General features: G+C 44.3%; 1 protein-coding gene across 1 annotated transcript in view; it reads right to left on the bottom strand.

The window, feature by feature from the left end:
- The window catches only part of KIF6 (kinesin family member 6), a gene marked incomplete at its 3' end in the record, with an annotated part of 382214 nt that overhangs the window by 232115 nt on the left and 130351 nt on the right, over positions 1 to 19748 (bottom strand). The window contains exons 7-10 of the mRNA XM_079781145.1: positions 19095 to 19301; positions 9710 to 9853; positions 8661 to 8747; positions 2810 to 2913 (exon numbers count right to left, since the gene is read on the bottom strand). Of these exons, the coding sequence (XP_079637271.1) occupies positions 2810 to 2913; positions 8661 to 8747; positions 9710 to 9853; positions 19095 to 19301 (542 nt within the window). The remainder of the gene's footprint in view (positions 1 to 2809; positions 2914 to 8660; positions 8748 to 9709; positions 9854 to 19094; positions 19302 to 19748) is intronic.

Here is a 19748-nt window from a genome sequence, read left to right as displayed (position 1 = left end):
GGGTGCGGCCTCAGGTTCCCCAGCCCAGCCTCATGTCCCCCGGCTCCAGCACCGAGGCGGGGGCGCTGCCTCAGGTCCCCCGGTGCCTGCGCTGGGGTGAGGGGTGCGTCCTCAGGTAGTCCATCCTGACCTCATGTCCCTGAGCCCTGGCTCTGGGGTGGGGGGCATAGCCTCAGGTCCCCCCAACCGGCTTCAGTTCCCCCTGGCCTGGTGCAGGGGCGGGGGATGCGGCCTCAGGTCCCCTGACTCAGCCTCAGGTCCCCCTGCACCGGTGTGAGGGCGTGAGGGCGTGAGGGCGCAGGGTACAAGGGAGCAACGACCAGTTGTATAGTAGCTCTTTATTATATAAGATTCTGGAAGAATTCCTTGGCCCGATTATTCTAACTTGACCCTCCGTTTTTTTCATTCTGCTATGGAGCCATCTATTAAATTCTTAATGGCAACAATTACGTTTTTTAATTTTCAAGATCTCTTGATGCTCTTTTGTAAAAATCAAGATGCGGTTGTTGTTTCTTGGTTGTAACAGCATGCTCTCGATCTCTAAAGCTTCAGTCACTCCTGAGAAGTGGAGTTCCGCAGGCCTCCCAGCTGCAAAGCTTCCTGTTCCCATCTCGCTGGCTGCTGGCAGCCCTCGTGTCCTGGGCAGTCCCGACTGTGAGCTCACCTTTCCTAGACTCTCACTCTCTCTGCGTGGACAGCCCGTCGTCGGAAGTGAGGGGGACGTGGCTGTGGGTGCTTGTGCTCCTTGCTTTTCTCAGTGAGCACAGGGGGCGGGCAGAACTGAGGACAGCAGCTGGGTCAGATCTCCCCTGGCCCCTCATTGTCCTGTCACCTCAGTTCCCCGAGGCCCTTTCCTCTTTCTCCATCCTAACAGGGACCTAAAGGCTGGGTGGAGAAGGAAAGGAGTGCCCATATTCACGGACACCGCTCCCTACAGCAGCTCCTGCCCTCTGCTGCGCCGGAGGCCACCACTTCCAGGCAGGAGACTTGGCGGCACTGCCCCGGGTCTGGTCTGTCCCGCTCCCTTGCCCATCTCAGCCCCACCTTTCAGTCTCTGAGGAATTCTTCCTAGCGTCTAGGCTCTTGAGACATTTACTTCTTGTTCTTGGTGGGTGGGTGGGTGGGGTGGCTGGAGATTTGGGTGCTTTTTTATGCTAGTTCTATAATTCTCCAGATTTGGTGCAGTGGAGGGAGCCTGCAGCCTGTATTTACTCAGTCTGACATCTTGAACCACCACATTCAGCTTGGCCTCCTGAGCCACAGGCAGGACACCAGGGATTAGAGAAAACATGGGTGCTGTTCCATATGTTGGCCATTTCCCTTCTGGCTCTTGGAAACTCCATTCCCTGACTCCTTTAACAGCTGGCTTCTGGGTGAGTTCAGCCTATGGGAGGCACTGGGGGAGTCTGGAGGGGAGCGGAGGGAGCAGCGAGGGATCCTTGCTGGGAGGATGCCTGGTCAGCAGCCCAGCTTCCACCGGGCAGCCTGCATCACGGGCCAGCTCCCGCCGACCAGCTCCAGGCTCAGGCATTGGCATCACTACCTCTCTCCTTGTCCCCTGGGTCCTGGGGGGGTGGGGAGCTCCCACTGGTCCTGACCTCGGGATGCTGCAGCATGGCCTCAAGACCATCTCCCGCAAGGGCATTTCCTCTCTTAGATGCCTTTCATGGAAAGGTCTAGAATGACTTTGTCTTCCTGGCTGGACCCTGACATGAAAATAAAAATTCTGAAGAGCCATTTTCAAAGGTCATGCTTGGCAGTTCCTGTTGGAGGCGAAGGGAGGACCATCGCGAAGGAATTCTCACTTGGGTTCTCAATATCTAAGGTATTGCAAGGTATTTCAAGGTCATGACATGACATTTTTTAAAATGTGAATTTGGGGAATATACTTCAGCGTAGTTGCATACTTCCCACAAAGCAATTTTGTAAGAAAAACCTTAAGGGCCCATCGTAGTATCAAACACAGTGTTCTAGAATTAGGAAATGCTGTCTGGAGGAGTCACAGCTTAGCGTACAACAGAAAACTTGCTTTCGACTTACCTCCAGGGGCAGCCAAGGCATAGTTGAAAGGAAACAGTTTCATTATCTCTACTGTTCACTGTTTTCTCCGCCGGGAGAGGGTGAGGTGGAACAGCCACGTCCCTTGAGAAAGGGCTTGGGCCGCTGTTTCCAGTTTGGAGATAGAAGCTGCCACCGCCCTCCAAGCCTGGGCCATGCTGCCACGCCACAAAGGCTCCACCAGCAGCACAGAAACAAGGAGGGCCCCGGACCGGAGAGAGAACAGGAGCCACACACCAGAAGGCTCGGAACGAAGCCGCCTTGTCTGGAGCCCTGAGTACCTGCTCTCACCCCCATTCCGGGGGTTTGGACTGTACTGTATGGGCTGTCTACTTAGGAAGGGGGGAGCCTGCTTTGCCCGGCGGAAACTGGAGCTGGCGGCAAGATGCTGCTGAATACAAGGGACGTTTCTTGAGCTCCTTCCAGGTCTGAGGCACAGCGCAGGGGTGCTGGTGGACGGTGTTAGAATCGCATGACTGTGAGGCAAGCCCTTTCTTCAGCTGAACGAGGCAGACATGCCCACCCTCTCCAAGCTCTGCCCTTACTTCCCCCAGGCCTGGGCGACAAGAACCCTGCCAGCCTCGCCAGCTTTCCATAGAGAGCCGCCACTTCGAGCTGGCACTGGAGCGCCGCTGCAGGCCGACCCCGGAGACCTTCAAGCTTTTAGGTGCATTCATAACATTAGGGCCAACAAAGACGTTAACACAAACTCGCACGGTCAGACAGAAAGCAAGCAAGTCTGCAGGCTTACAGGAGGAGCTCCGCCTCGGTGAGCGCCTCAGTCCTTGGCTCCCCCGAGACCAGGGCCAGCTCATCCTTCAGCTCCTGGACTTCCTTCTGCAGGCGTGCGATCATCTGCAAGGCAAGGCGAGAGCGACTGTCAGCTCCTCTGGGGACTCAGCGACCGAGACACATATCTCTCCAAATTGTGACCTACTTTGAGGGTGCAAAAGGGTACAGATAATGATAGAAAAGGCACTCCCATACCTCCCACCGAGCTTTGTGAAATCTTAACGTTTTATTTAAAATAGTTTTGGAATTCTTTTTAACAAATACGACATTACTGACGTAACTGAACCCCTTATTCCTATATCCCTCTGTCCTTCCTGGGTGATCACGAACTGCGTGTAGTGCGGAGCATTCCCCATGTGTTCAGGTATTTACTCCGTGTGTACGGATGGAACTGTCGTAACGTATGGTTTCATTTTGCATGCCTTAACCTTTATGTAAATGTTACTATATTGCATGTAACTGCAATTCATCCCCCCCCACATTATATTTCTGAGATTACTTATATCTTTAATTTTCAGGGGTATATAGTATTTCAGTAAAGGAATAGATCACAGTTTATTTATTCATGTCTCCTGCTGAGGGACACTTAGGATTTTTACCTTTGCTGTTACAAGCAGTGCTGTGTGACCATGGTAAGTCTCTGGCATTTTGTGAGTTTCTTCAGACTGAGCACTTGGAATTGCATGGGTGTAGAGCAGTGGTTCCCAACCTTTTTTTGGCCATGCCCCACCTAAGCATCTCTAAAATCCTGATGCCTCCCACCCCCGTGACATATAATTCTTATTATTCAAAAAGTGAACTCCATGAACTCCATGTTCACATGGAGGAAGCCTAAAAGGCCATTAATTTGGTCTAAACAAGTTTCCAAAGAATATGGCATCAATGAAAGAGAAAATAAAAGAATGAAAGGACAGTTGAAGTACTGAGGAAGAAAACACTAAGAAATTGTTAAAAAAATAATATGAAGTGATATGAAAAAATAGCAAATGAAATTCCAAAACATATAGTAGAGAACTGAAATGCATCAATATGTCACAATATATATTTAGATATTGTATACGAGGCCCTAGAACCATAAGAAATGTAAAATAAATCACTGTTAATAACTCATTCTCCAATAGTCCCACTTAAAAATCAAATTGCACCCCTCCCCCCCCGTGGGGCGTGTGGTGTGCCCCACGTTGGGAACCACTGCTGTAGAGTATTGCATATTCCCGTCAATACATGTGGTTAGACTGCTCTTCAGAGTGGCTGTATCGATTTCCATTCTCAACAGCTATATATCAGTTCATTTCCCCACATTATTGCCACTATGTATGCTATAGACAGACACTTTAATTTTGTCTACCAGGTATCTCAGTCAGTTCTAATCTGCATTTTCATGATTATTAGAGAGGCTGATCATCTGTGCATGTATATATATATTGGCTCTTTGGGTCTCCTCTCCTTTGGATTATTTATTCATATTCTTGCTCAGATTCAGTTGGGTTGTTTTTTCTCCTTCCTTATTCATTTACAGCTTCTTTATATATTCTGGATGCAAACCCTTTATTAGTTTTATGCAACACACATATTTTATCCCAATCTATGTCATATTTTTTCACTTTGTGGTGTTCTTTTTGGTAAATGAAAGTTTTAAATTTCAATATAATTTTATTATCAACTTCTTTCCTTATGAGTTGGATTTCTGTGTCTTCTTAAAGAAAATCTATTTTACCTAAAACCAAAGGAATATTTTCTTATGCGTTCTTATAAAAGTTTTAAAGCTTTGCTTTTCACATTTAGGTTGATTTTATTTTGTACAAAGTCTAATATATGGATCTATTTTTAATTTATTTTTAATACAGCTAACCATACAAGGTTTGCTATTATAATTCTACTATATAACATGTTTTCATATATAAATGTGTCTTTTTCTAGGCTATTGGTTAAAAACATTTGATTGCTTGACTATACGTATGACAATACCACACTGCTTTAATTATTATAGCTTAAGACATTTTGGCATCTAGATACAAGAAGACCCTTCCATCTTGTTCTTTTCCAAATAGACTTGGCTATTCTTGGTCATTTGCTCTTTTATATAAATTTTAGACCCAGCTCGTGAAATTATGCCAAAGGCCCTTCTCAAATTTTAACAGGAAATGAATTTGAGTAAAATAAATTTGTTTAAAGTTTGATGAGTCTTTTCAAACTACGTATGAATGTTTAATGTTATCAAATACTTTTTTCTACATCTGGTGATGTGATCATGTAGATTTTTCTCTTTTAAGCTGTAAATATGACGAATCCCCTGATTTGTGTAATTTTTTTGTTAGTATGAACCACCTCAAATAAACAAAAAGGTATAAGAACATCTTGTACCCACTACTAAGCTTAAGAAGTAAAACATCACCGACTCTCTGAAGCCCTCGTGCTGCATAGCCTGCCCTAAGTGAATTCTTCATTACCATTACCCTAAATTTGGTATTTATTTTTCCCATGGTTATGTTTATTTTATTATTCATTCATTTATTTTCTAATGATAGATTATCCCTAAATTCCTGAAATAAGCCCAACTAGGTCATGACTACACACACTGTATTAATGATCATATGACCTATCATAATACAAAGTTGCTAAAATAAAAATTAGCAGGTTAAATACAACTTTTATTCTTCTTTCAATATTTGATGAACATAAAAAATATTGAGTCTGGTCCTTCCCTCCTTCCCTTCCTCTCTTTCCTTTTTTCCCTCTTTTTGGCAGCTTTCTTATTATGGAGTCAATGTATTTATTAGTTGTAGATCTATTCATGCTTTACAATTATTTTGCTTTAGTTTCAGTGTTATATTTTTCTAGGAAGTTATCCATTTTGTTTAAGTTTTCACATTTATACCATAAAGTCATTCAAAGTACTTTATTATTATTTTAAGATAGTTGCTGTATATAATGTTAAGTCCCCTTTACATTCCAAATACTGTTATATCAATTCATGCTTTCTTTATTGATTTTTCATTAGTCTTTTCAGAGATTTGTTCATATTAAAAATAAACTCCAGGTTCTGTTGTTTCTCTCCACTGTATCTTTCTTTTCCTTTTGTTTTTACTAGTTTTCATACTTTTTAATTTCTGTACTTCTCTTTTGTGGATTTACTTAATTGTCTACTTTCTAACTTGTTGGCTTGGATGTTACTAGACCAAGTTCATATTTGAACTTCAAACTCATGAGAAGCAGAGCCTTAGGATTTCAAATTTTCAGTGAAGCCATGTTTTATTCTACATGGAGTCTAGGCCAAGCGAACAGAGTCTTTCCTTTCAGGTTCAAACTTTCACTGGTTTTAGGTTGGGAAGGGAAGAGTTGCCTTAGGTTCATTATCTGCCTTCTCAGGCTTTGACCTCTCTGCCTTGGAACCCCCTTCACTCTTCGTCTCCATGACAACTGCAGCGTTGGCTTTGTTTCTGGGCCCTGGAGAAGTCTCCTACTATATATATGTGTGTGTGTGTGTGTGTGTGTGTGTGTGTGTGTGTGTGTGTGTGTGTGTTTTAAGTAAATCCACAGAAAATGCTTGTTAAATTTTTATGTAGGTGAGCTCCATATTAACAGTATCACATCAACAGAAGTTCCAAAGAAGATGATAGAAATATTTTGAACATGTCAGTGTTCCTAGAATTTCATTTAAATGTGCAGAACTGAGTGGGTTTTGGTTACTTGCTCCTTTTTAAAACCATTCTTAGAATCATCAAGCTATGCAGAATGAAAACCTTGGACAGGAACTATGTGAGTCATTCATGTGTACCCTCCCTCTACTAAGTTAATCTTGATGCCATGCTTTCTACTTCTACTGAGGCTTTCAAAAGTAAAATCTAACAAATTATCTTCTGTTTTACTGAACAAAAATCTTAAAACTCAGCCAACTTTTCATGATTTTGAAATTGTGACAGCCACACTTTCCCCTTGAGTCACTGCGGGGACTTCAGAGTGAGAGCCATCCTGAGATCTGCCGCATGCCCAGTGAGCGCAGACTCAGGCTGGTTCCAGTTCCTTCATCACCTTGTCTCTCTGAGGCACTAATTCTCGTAAAGAAAGCAAGTCAGATCCATGCCGATCCAACCTGACAGGGCTGGTCCACATTTGCCATGAAATTTTGAGGGTAAGGTATGGAAATCCCACTCAAATGGTATTTGGGGTGGTTTTGTGGATAACTTTTCAATTGTCACTTGTGCTTCATGAATACATAAGGTAATGACAGTAATGTCAGGTTTTAGAAGCAATTATGAAAGAGACCAGGAAACAACACTTCACGGATCATTCTGCACCAGAAAGACCTCCACATTTGGTCAATTATCAGCTACTAGCTTTGGAATCCTGTTTTTAAACTTCTCACAGACCTGCATCAAACACATGATAATGTTTACCTTTCTTCAAATTCCTCAAGTTCCTTTAAAGAAAAGTCTCTTTAGCCAAATTAAAAAAAAAACAAAACAAAAAAACACACAACTAAATGTCTAATATGCTTATTTTCCTTCAATTATAAATTAATTTTTGGCTTCTGGCTAATAACCCATTACTGTCTTTCTCCTGCGCAGTAATGTTTCAGGGCTGTTGACAGGGTTCAGGCAGCAAGAGATTCATCCCAGGATTCAGTGCCACTTGACTCAGTTCCTCTGAATGTTGCCTCCCCTGTCCAGTGGGGCCCGTGGGATGCTGTATCTGACCAGGGCCTGTGCTGGGAATAGATCCTTCCCCACCCACTGGTTTCTCCTGGAGAGAATTCCACCAGGGGATAGAACACAGATCCACCATTCCCTCCTCCATCTCCTCCTCCTTCTCCTCCTCTGCCTTCCAGAGGAATGATTTCAGGGGAGGAAGGGCAAGCAAGCAAGAGGAAGTAGTTAATATGGGTAATGGTGAAGTTGAGATTTTTCTTTTGGAATTTGTAAATAAAACACTGTTGGTAAAATTACACATCTTTTTTTTTTTTTTAATGCACACTATTAAGCTTACACCAGCTTATTTTCTAGAAAAGAAAAAAAGAAAGAAAGCTGAGTGACTTGCAAAGTAATATAATCTAAATTTTGGAGTTTTACAAAATTGAAATATTTTATGTCAACATTTTCAGTGTTGGCATGAGTGAATTCCACATTTCATTTCATTCATGGTAGGCTAACAAAATAGAGGAAAAAGAAAATATCTGTGTTTATTAGTAGCTGAATCATGTAACTTACAAATATTTTTTTGGCTAAAAAATCACTTTGATGAAGTACAATTCATGTTATAAAGCTAGAAGCTTGGCCTGTTTTCCATGGATCAAACCATTATAATTTTTTTTTAATTTCTAGAAAAATAACAGAACAGTTATGCAAAATAGGGTCCTATTTTATAACTAGTAGAACTTCTTTTTTTCTACAAGCTTTTCACAAGATGGTCTATTATTATTGTCTCTAGAAAGTTAAGCATTTTTGAAAGGCTACAACCTGCATATAAATGTAACTGTATGATTCCACTGTGTAAGTCCCCAGGACTCCCTAGTGGAGGAATGGGGGACTGCAGGTAAGAGCACAGGTCCTTGAGTCAGGATGTGTCTGAATCCTGGGTCTGCTACCTATGAGCACCATGACTCTGAGCAAGTTGTTGATCATTTCTGTGCTTCAGTTTTGGGGCTAGAAATGGCATCTACTCATAAGGTTGTTGGGAGGTTTAAATGAGTCAACATGCTCCCAGGACTTAGAACATTGCCTGGTTAGGCGGAGTAAGTGCCCCCAGAGTTTAGCTAATCATTGATACAGTACTTTGATTTTTTAAAACACAGTCAGCTAAAAGTTGCTTACCAGTCTGGGGTCAATTTCTTCATTAAGAACAGCTTCATTCTTTATGAGCGCCACCCGCTGTGCAAATCTGCAGGTAGATATAGACTCCTGAGAAAGCAAAACAACGCCTTAAAATGCCACGGCACAGGGAGATGGAAAGGGAAAGGATGCACATCTGAAGAGTGATGTGCATGAGACACAATGAGGAAACGTGCCTCCAGCTTAGGGAGCTTTGCTCTAGAATAGTATTTTTTATCAAGGTGTTGATTGGGCCTAATAAAATGATCAGAGCCAAAGGTGTGGGAGAGCCAGGTCCTAAGTGGCAACTGGCATGTGTTTCTCAACTGTTGATTGTTAAAGCAGAGCCATGTATGCCAATCATAACCAGAAAAGGTGCCCTGGTCCATCAGCATGAAAGACGACAAAAGAAATGCTTGTAACAGACCAAAAAGAGAGGCAGGGCACAGTGCAGGCGGGCGTGGCCTTGTTTTGAGAGGCACCTGCCACTTACTCTTTCAGAGAAAGTCTGGACGACAGACATTTAACTGAAGTGCATGAAACATCAGCTAGATCTCTAAAGCGGCCCAGGAAAGCCATTCAGTAGTGAGTCCTGCTAAAGCATCCTGGGCATTGTGCCCAGCGACATGCTGAGGGACACGTCTCGGAGATGATTCCCAGGTATCTCAGTAAGCCAGAGCCAAGGGGGGCAGGAGAAGCTGATGTCTCCTCTCGCATGTCTCTGTCAAGGTAACGCACCACCCATCAGCAGGTCTTCTGAAATTTGTGTACGAGGCTTCTTCAAACCATCCTGTGCTACGTGAAGTCAATTCTCAAAAGGGGTCATTATACACTGAGTGGCCAGGTTATTATGATCACTGAACACATAATAATCTGGCCACTCAGTGTAATGCTGACAAATGCAAAGCTGTGGATTCTGTATGGTGTATCTAACCTGAAGGCATACCCTAACCCAGATGAAAAGATGGAAACCCACCCAGGACCCTCGACTCTACACACAGACTAACATTAATAGCTCAGACTGAGAGCTCCAGAAAGAAGAGCCAACATACGTCGATGTTCCTTTTCTCCAGAGAGAGCGTTGCGATCATGGTCGTCATGCAGTTCCCTCCCAAACTGTCTCTCAGGACACTGGTCATCATGGAGTTCCTGTAGGGGATGTGTGAACGGTGCTTTTCTGAAAGGGCAATGATGACCTGTGGCAGGGCAGACAAATAATGTCGTCAGCCTAGCAGAACACGTACGTCGGACAACTGAGCAGCAACTGCGATGAAAATCCACAGGGAAATGTGAAGCAATGCAGGGAGACGCCCAGGACTTGGGCTCGGGAGAAATACCTTAACAGCATTCAGTGCAGTAATGGTGAAGATGAAATGAAGCAAATGTAGCGAAAACATACCATGAGGAACTCTGCAATTTCTGGACACATGATAGAGCTTGTGCAGAACTGGCCACACTAGTGTTCTGTTTGCAGCCACTGGGAAATTCATATAAAGACTCAGGAAGAAATCATGCCAGTTTTGAGAAATCCTACCACGCTTGGTCTGCCTCTCATCTTCAAGTTAAAAGAGGCAGATCAGTATCCTTTTGATACCTTTTATATTTGAAGTAGCCTTAACCAGAAAAGTAAAAATTTTAAATTCACAAAATTGTATTTTTAAGACTTTGAAATGATAATTTTTAACTAATATAATTGGCTTTAAACTAATAAACTTAAATCTGTAGGCAAATCAAAATTAAACGTTAGTTTAACAGCAAAAACTACATATTGATTTATTAGAAGCTGTTACTCTTAATTGGTGATTTATTTGTTTATTTATTTACTTAATCCTCACTCAAGGGCATGCTGAGAGAGAGAGAGAGAGAGAGAGAGAGAGAGAGAGAGAGAGAGAGAGAGAAATCACTGTGAGAGAGAAACATCCATTGGTTGCTTCCATACATGTCCTGACCAGGGATTGAACCTGCAACCTGGGTATGTGCCCTTGCCAGGAGTTGAACCAGCAACCTTTCGGTGCATGGGAGGACACTAAACCAACTGAGCCACTCCAGCGGGGCTGCTGACTTATTTTTAATTATAAAATTTCCAGCAGGCCTGTGCTTAAAGCCCTCAATATTTGAAATAGTTATAAACTTGATGAGGAAACTACATTTGCCTCTAGATTACAAGGATCTCAGCTTTATAACATGCATCTATTCATGAAGGTGAAATCTTTATTTGGAGATCAAAATGTAAACTTTAATATGGTACTAAAATCTCACTGAAGTGTATACACGTTTCTGAGTAATTAAAAAAAATAAAATTTATGGATTCATAGGCAACAAAACAAACACTAAAGAACAGGCAGTAGAGGTTAGATTCTGATACCATATTGTCCAGGTCCAAACTCTAGCCTCACAGGGTCATGCCTCAGTCTCCTCATCTATAGTACAGGGAAAAAATAGTGCCTACCTCAGAGGTAGCTGGGAAGATTAAAAGAGTGAAATGTACAAATTTGAGTAGTACCTAGCCTGTAAGTGCAGTCTACATGTTTGCTATCATTTTAAGTGATGGGGTCATCTATGTTAATTCAACTAAGGCTTGTTCATCTTAGTCCTGAATGTCTTAGGTACTTAAACAGAAAGTACTAGATGGGTGGATGGTAGATGAATGAAAGGCTGCTGTGTGTTGTCCCCAAAGGAGCCACTAGGGGTTCAGGGTTTTCCTGGGAAGATGAATCCAGTGCTAAGATGCCCACTGCAAAGCATCAGGAACAAGTGACCCACAGATGTGACTTCAGGGACACCACAACGCCCTGGCTCTTGAAAATACTGCCACCACCTGCCATTGTCCTGGTTTTCCCTCTCCCGATGTGCAGTCCCCACCATCAGAACCTCTTCTACTCCTTTCTTTTACAAAACAATATTAGAGCACTATTCTTGAAGGCTGTTATGAGCAAAAACATAGAACTTATACACTGGTCTGCTTGAAATTCATGACCACTGACTTCACTGCACACCAGAAATCCTGTGATATTTCTCTCTCTCACAAAAATCACTTTTCCACTCTCAGAAAGGAGGCTGTCATATTTTTTTGTTTCAAACCTCTACCAGCCTCCTCTCCTGCCTTCAATCTGAGCTGACAGCCACATACCCTTCTTACTAGATGTCAGCAGCCTGACCAGGACCATCTCGTGACCTGTCACTAAATCCACATTCTGCCCTCCAGTTACTGCCCTGCTCCTGTGTAAGGCCAGCACTCCATCCTCTCCTTCTCTTCTCACCTGTTTCCCTCCTACAATTAACCCCTCTTTCCTCTAACCAATTTCTCTTCCTCACCTGCATCATTGCCACCCTGCATGCCCATGATAGGTACTAAACTAAGGTGGCTCTTTGCAAGGTCAGCACCAACCCCCACTGAACCAAAAGCATCAATTGCCATCTTAGTGACCTCTGAATCTATAAAGTACCTCCTTTAGGAAGCATCATTCACTTAGTAATCAGGACACACACTTCCCTGTTTTTCATCTTTCTTAAAAACTAGTCAATGAATGCTTCCTTTTCGTCTTCCCAAATTATAAATTTTGGGGTGGTCCAGGGCTCCATCCTTGATCCTCTTCTCTTTCTTACCTACACTCTCTCGCTATGTAAACTCATCCAATCTCCTGGCCCTAAGAACATCTATATCATGATGTCTCCCCAGCTGACATCCTCGGCCTCACCTCTTCCCTGAGTTTACCCCTACGGCAACTCTACTAGAACATCTTGGATGTCTATTCTTTACATTCTCTCCCCTCTACTGCTAAACCTGATTCTTTCCCAGACTTTACCCATTATTATTAATGGCACCACCATTCACTTACTGGCTCATTCCAAAATCTCAGGCATCATTATTTTCCCTCACCTCCAACATCTGATCCCGAGCAATTTTCTATTGGGTTTAACTATAAAACATACCCAGAATTGGACCACTTTTCCCCACATCTCTGACATCACTCCAGCCCAAGTCTCCATCTTCCTTCCGGGGACAATGGCACATGGTCTTTGAATCTGTCTCTTGGCTTCTCCTTTTGCCCTCACATGGTCTACTCTCCACGGAGCAGCCAGAGGGGTCCTTCAGAAATGTAAGTTACATCAAGTCACTGCCTTGCTTACAACTTTCACGATACACTTAGTATCATGCCCCAACTCCTGTGTGGTCTGGTCCCTGTCTATCTATCTGACCTCATCTTCCGTCATACGTTCATTGCTCCCACCGTCCTTGCCATGCCGAGTTGACCTCCTCACAGCCTTGAACTGCTCCTTTTACCTGAAATATATTCTTGCCCCATATTTTCTTTTAAAAATTTTTTTTTAAATTTATTTCAGAGAGGAAGGGAAAGGAAGAGAGAGAAAAACATCAATGATGAGAGAATCATTGATCGGCTGCCTCCTGCACGCCCCCTACTGGGGATTGAGTCTGCAACCTGGGCATGTGCCCTTGACCGCAATAGAACCCGGGACCCTTCAGTCTGGAGGCCGACGCTCTATCCACTGAGCCAAACCAGCTAGGGCACCCCAGATTTTCATACAGCTTCCTGCTTCTCATCATTCAAATCTTTACTCAAACTTCACTTATTCACAGGGCTTCCCCTGAATCCCTATAAAAAGCAACATCCCTATCTCCAAGTTGTCACTCCATTCCATTTTTCTTCAGGCACTTATCACTGGCAGAAATTTCATGAACTTGTTAGTTGTCTGCCTTCCTCCTAGGCTTTCTCTCCACAGGCCAGGGACTTTGTTTCTCCCATTCATTGCTCTATCCCCACTGCCTGGAACAGTGCCCAGTGCCCAGTACGTGTGGCAGAAACTAAATCGTCTCACTCAGCTCTCATGACAGCCCCTATTCCAGTTTTAGTTCCTGTAAAACTACATTTCCTAGTCTTTCTTGCAACTCACGTTTTGCCTGAGATGCAGCTCCATTGAGCAGACATCCCTGTGTGGGATCTGGAGGTGTGCGAGGAGGGTGGTGGCCTTGAGGACGATCAGATTTATGGGACAGTGTGGTAACAAAGGCATCTGTCTTTTCTGCAGCAGCCGCAGGGAAGCTTCTGGAATCTAGGACTTTATGTCTCAGTGGCAAGTGGGGATATTGCAGGGTTTGCAGAGCGCAGTGGCGTGGTCAGACGTGTGCTCACCATGTGTTCAACATGTGCTCACCACATTTTTGTTAAATTAATCTGAACAGATAAATGAGTAGATTAATTAGTTCACTGGGCAGGCAGTGTGAGGGTCACTCGCATGGAATGGGATTTTTGAGAACTAATTTCAATGTAATTGGAAAGGAAGTGGGCCAGACTCAAGTCTGAGTGGCCAGGTGGCTGCCCAGGGTGCTGAGCAGAGCCAAGGGGACAATGCAGTATCTGAAAGCGACAAGGCAGGTCTGACGGATGTGCAGAGAGGGTGGCACTAGTGTTTATGAATCACCAGTTTAATATCTAACCATGTTCTAAATACATTGAAGTTTTCATAAAACAAATGTCACTATTTTTTCCCTGCTCCAAGAAATAATATTGATATCTCCTCTATTCAACAGCTTTATTGACAACTTAGACAACATAGAAGAGAACATATTAAACTTCCTGTCGACACTAAGTGGTGTTAGTTAACTTGTCTTTTGTTGCAGTAACAGAAAACATAATCTGAGTTGGCTTTAATCATAAGGGAAATTGATTGGCTCAGTGCTACCACCAAAGACTTAGTTATGCCCGTATCTTTGCTCTATCTTTCACATGATAGAAGTCTGCCTCTCCTCCTGGCATAGGATGGCTGCCAAATGCCAGTTACTAACTTCCTTATTCATAACTGAGGTGGGAAAGGGCCTTTCTTTTCCAATCAGCTTCTCTAGGGACCAACTTGGGTCATGGGTCCCGCCATGAACCAATCACTGCAGCCTGGGGTCATGGGCTCATCCACAAACCAATCACTGCAGCCTGGGGTCATGGGCTCATCCACAAACCAATCACTGCAGCCTGAGTCATGGGCTCATCCACAAACCAATCACTACAGCCTGGGGTCATGGGCTCATCCACAAACCAATCACTGCAGCCTGAGTCATGGGCTCATCCACAAACCAATCACTACAGCCTGGGGTCATGGGCTCATCCACAAACCAATCACTGCAGCCTGGGGTCATGGGCTCATCCACAAACCAATCACTGCAGCCTGAGTCATAGGCTCATCCACAAACCAATCACTGCAGCCTGAGTCATGGGCTCATCCACAAACCAATCACTGCAGCCTGAGTCATGGGCTCATCCACAAACCAATCACTACAGCCTGGGGTCATGGGCTCATCCACAAACCAATCGCTGCAGCCTGGGGTCATGGGCTCATCCACAAACCAATCACTGCAGCCTGGAGAAAGACAGGTTCCAACCAGTCAGGGTCCACTCCTGGAGCTGGGATGGGCTCCTGGCTGCTACCCCTGGAATGAGTGGTGTACACGGAGGCAATCCCAATGTCCTCCCCAGAAAGGGTTCTAAAATTGTTAAAGGAAATAATTAAAATTCAAAATGGGATTATAAATTAGAAAATACAGCCCATAAAAATTGGGAAATGAAGCCAGTTCCTGAGAAAAGGAAGAACCCAGGATTTGGAGTCAGAATTCAGCTTCCCCACTTGTGTGATCTTAGGCAAATCTCTTAAATGTATTACCCTCAGTTTCTTCACCTGTAAAATCCCCACCTGTGACAGTGGGATGAGAATGCCTGCCTGGCTCTCAGAAATGCTCTGGAGATCAATAGAGATCGTTTTTGGGTTAGTTCTTGGTAAACAGAAGGCACTGAGTTTGGAGGTGTCTTCTGACTATGTCCTTTACGATCCCCGTAGAGACTTGTCTTAGCTACAGAAACCCAGTCACATGCCGAGGCCGGTTTGGCTCAGTGGATAGAGCGTCGGCCTGCGGACTCAAGGGTCTCAGGTTCGATTCCGGTCGGAGGCATGTGCCTTGGTTGCGGGCACATCCCAGTGGGGGGTGTGCGGGAGGCAGCTGATCGATGTTTCTCTCATCGATGTTTCTAGCTCTCTATCCCTCTCTCTTCCTCTCTGTAAAAAATCAATAAAATATATTTAAAAGAAAAAAAAAGAAAAAAAGAAACCCAGTCGCAGGCCATTTCTTCAGAAGAGACCCTGAGCAGGTATCACCTCAGTGATGAAGCGCTTAGGGGCCCCCAGTCAGCCCCCACCCAGCTCTGCAGAGTGGCTGGGCCTGAGAGGAGCAGAGCTAGGGCTGCTATGGGCTCTGCAGTGGGCGGGAACTTAAGGGGAAGGAGGTGATCATACACCGGGGTTGTTTTTTTTAACATTCACTTCCATGTTGGATTTCATGTATAAATACAATAACATGTTCCTGAAGATATTCTTTAAGTGACAAGAGTGAAACTCACATTGTATGTAATCATACCTGCAAGTACCTAGAAGCCATGCCTAACATCAATAACGCGGTTAACTACTGAGTGAATGAAAGAGGTTCACTTGTCAGAGCTCAGCAGTGCATGGCGATCACCTCTGGAAACTGGAGAGATCTGCGTGGTCACAGGGCACTGGCACCCTCGGGCTTTTCTTCTGAGCACAAAGCGCTCCGTGGCAGCCAGGTGGAAACAGACACCCCGGAAGCCCACCCGTGAGGCCCGCTGGCGGGAGGGACCCCACTCGGGTTTCTGTGCTCATGGTGGTTTCTCGCTGCGTGTTGGGCGGGTGGGACCGTCACACCAGGAGCGCCCGGGAGGCTCACGGTTAGAACAAGTCTGCTCGGTCCCTTTATCCTCCACGGAGTTCCTGGCTGAGATTACCCTGCTGTTGTGGTTTAAGATGTTTTTGAGGAGACTTTTGGAAAAAGTACTGCATACACCAGGAGAACTCCAAAACCAACAGCACCCTGGCACACGGCGTTATTTACCTAAGCGCCCAGCCAGGTGCACGGGCCCAGGACGCCTGGGCCGGAGCAGGTGGGATGGTCCCAGTTCCGGCCAAGGGCAGTTACAGTCCCACACAGTTTCTAGAGCCACTGTGAGCTAATTAACGTAGCAAAGGTTGCCAGAATGTCCAAGGCCAAATCCATCTCCCTCTGATACAGTGACTGAGACCCAGAGGATGCAATTCATTTCTGACACATGGGTTTCTGTTACAGCTTTTATCTTACTTACTGCAGGGTGAGAAGTCACTTATATGATTTGCTCTTTCCCTGGAGAGCATGACAGCACGGCCTAGTCCTCAATCATACATTTATCCCCATTGCCTAAAGTAACTCATAGCACCCAGTGGACAGGCAATCACAAGTTGTTGAATGTATACATGAATGAATGAAGCTAATTAAGCTAATTTGTGCTACACTTCCAATCTCATTAGACACAAAGAAAATTTGATTATGAAAGTCTTTGACTTGTTATTTCATTAACAGTATCTGCCTGCTGTTTTTATTATTCTCATTCCGTGTATTCTGTGGTTCTCTCTCTCTTATCTCTTCCTGTGTGAAATTCCAAAATTTCTCTATTACCCACCTCCTTTCTTTCTGGCAGCTACTTCCTGACTTAACCCCACATGTCCACCTCCACATACTACATTTCCATGTGTACGCTCTTTCCTCTCACGCTAAACTCCCCTCTCCATTAGCTGATATCAGTGCAAATAGTTAACAATTGGAATGATGCAGTGGGTGAATGAAACAGATGAATTACATTCAGAACCAATGGTGAATGCCATGTGAGCGTTGCTGCGACCCTGGTGCAGCCATCCCCCTGGCCGGGAGCTGAGGGCCGACAGACTCCAGGTCCCCTCTGCCTGCCAGGCTCTACCCAGTTCTGGCCTGGCTCGCTCCTGCTCGTTCTGCAGGTGTCTGCCTAATGTCAGCGCTGAGAGAGCCCCATGGCCGCTCCCTCAGCTGTCTACGTGCACCGCGGCCAGATCTCTCACTCCTCAGACTCTCCCTGCACAGCTCTCGCTGGGACGGCAGGTGCATCCTTCCTCACTGCATGTCTCCTGCACTGGCCACGACCCTCGGGGCAAGGACTGTGTCTGTTTTGCTCACCACTGTGCTCCTGGGCAGGCTCAGACCTCAGCACATTGCGTCCCTCATAAGTACTTGTTAAATCAATGCAGTCGTTATACAGAAAATCAAATGCCACATGGCCACCAATGTGTCCCCCATGGGGCTGATGCTCCAAGGATTTTGAAGAGAAGATAAGTGGGGGGAGAAAGAGCTTTCATGAGAACTAGCAGCTTGCAAAGATTGTGTAAAACTAAGAAAAAGAAAGGATTATGGGCAGCACATTTCTCTTGAGTGATTACAACTGGTGGAGATTCTGATTCAACTGATGAACGTTATTTTCTATGAACAGATGGACATAGAGGGAATCACAGGCAGCGCTACCATCTGAAACAAAGAGGTGCATTTCTTCGCAGAAAGCACATTGCATACAGTCCATTATGGTTTCCTCTCAATGTTTCGTCAGTGTCTTACTAAGTAAGAAGCTCTGTTAAGGAGAAGGAGTAATACCTGAGCATGAAAGAGCTCAGGAATGCTGACTCCCGTAGAGACACGAGAATGATCTGGTGCCATGCGGTCTTGCGCTCTGGGTTGCCTCACCGGGATTCCTTTGGTCAGAGTCTAACCATGTGCACCTTGTTCAGACAGAGCTCCTTAGGTTTTCTCTCAATCGCTTTTTCAGCCAACTTGACCATTACAAAGCATGTGACACCAAAACAACATCAATCTCAAAAGGTTCATTCAATAATTTAAAAAGGTGGTTTCCCCCTTAAATATTTTAGCCTCCATCATTCATTAACAAGTCCTTTTGCCTTGCCAATATACTCCATTTCTCCACTTCAATTTTTGATCATGTTTCTCTTCTTTTTAGAATTTGGAAGTAGTAGCCATCTTTAACATTCAAGTCACAGCACTTATACTCAGCGCTGAAAGGAATTTGAGCAATCTCATTGAATTCACTCATTTGAGAGATGAGAATTTTTTTTCTGGAAGATTTATTTAGCTAAATTCAGGTGAGCTTTCTCTGCCCTCAAAATCAAATCCTGACATTCAAAATAGCCCTGGCCACTGTGGCTCAGTTGGTTGGCTGTTGCCCAGTGCCCTGAAAGGTGGCCAGTTTGATTCCTGGTCAGGGCACATACCCAGGTTGCAGGTTCAGTCCCCAATTGGGGTGTGTACTGGAGGCAACCAATCGATGTTTCTCTCTCACATGGATGTTTTTCTCTCTTTTTCCCTTCCTCTCTCTCTAAAATCAATAAACATATCCTCAGGTGAGGATTAAAAAATTATTAAAAAGTAATGCTTATGTTATGTATATTTCACCACAATAAAAGAAGAAAAGAAGCAAAACAAAACAAAATGTCAGAGAAAGCCAGATGCAAAATACACCGTCAACAAATGGTAGATACAGTTACGGCCCCATCTGCCCATCTCACCTGTTCTAAGTAATGCAGAGACAGGTTGATGTACTTGGCCTCTGTCAGGAGCTGGCCCCCTACTCCAGTCTTTGCGACTCGCTCGGAACCAGCCAGGTCCACCAGGTGAAGTTTGGCATGTCGGACAGTTGCAGATCCCGGTTCTTTGCTTGACAAGTGAATAGTGAAAATGCAGTGGGAACGAGTGGAAGCTTGGTTCATAGGAGTCTACAAAAAAGGAAGTTCAAAACAAAAACAATGTGAACAATGAGAAATGTTGAAGAATATCAACATATATAAATTTCTATTTCTGATGAGACATTTCCCATGAAGCCAGCCTGTCAAATGGAACAACAACAACCAAACACTTATAGCTGAGATCCTTACATGAATTATTTTAACTGTTTCACATATTGAATGCCTGGTAGCAGATGTAGATGGGTTAATTCAGAAAAGGAGAAAAGAGTTTGAATGCGATAAAGCTTGTGTCCTCTTACTAATATGACAATTTTATTTCATTACATGACAACAATTCATACCTTAACCTTGGCTAGCCATATCGAAATGCTCAATCTGGCTATCATGGTGAGAATGGATGTGCTTAGAGAATTCATTACACAGTTGTAAACACAATCACTGCTACCACCTCACACAGAACCGGAGGTCCCAGCCAAT

This window comes from Cnephaeus nilssonii (genome assembly GCF_951640355.1).
Source record: "Cnephaeus nilssonii genome assembly, chromosome: 9".
NCBI classification, from domain to species: domain Eukaryota; kingdom Metazoa; phylum Chordata; class Mammalia; order Chiroptera; family Vespertilionidae; genus Cnephaeus; species Cnephaeus nilssonii.
The sequence above is the reverse complement of the archived record's forward strand: the minus strand, read 5'-3'. Positions and strand labels throughout refer to the sequence as shown.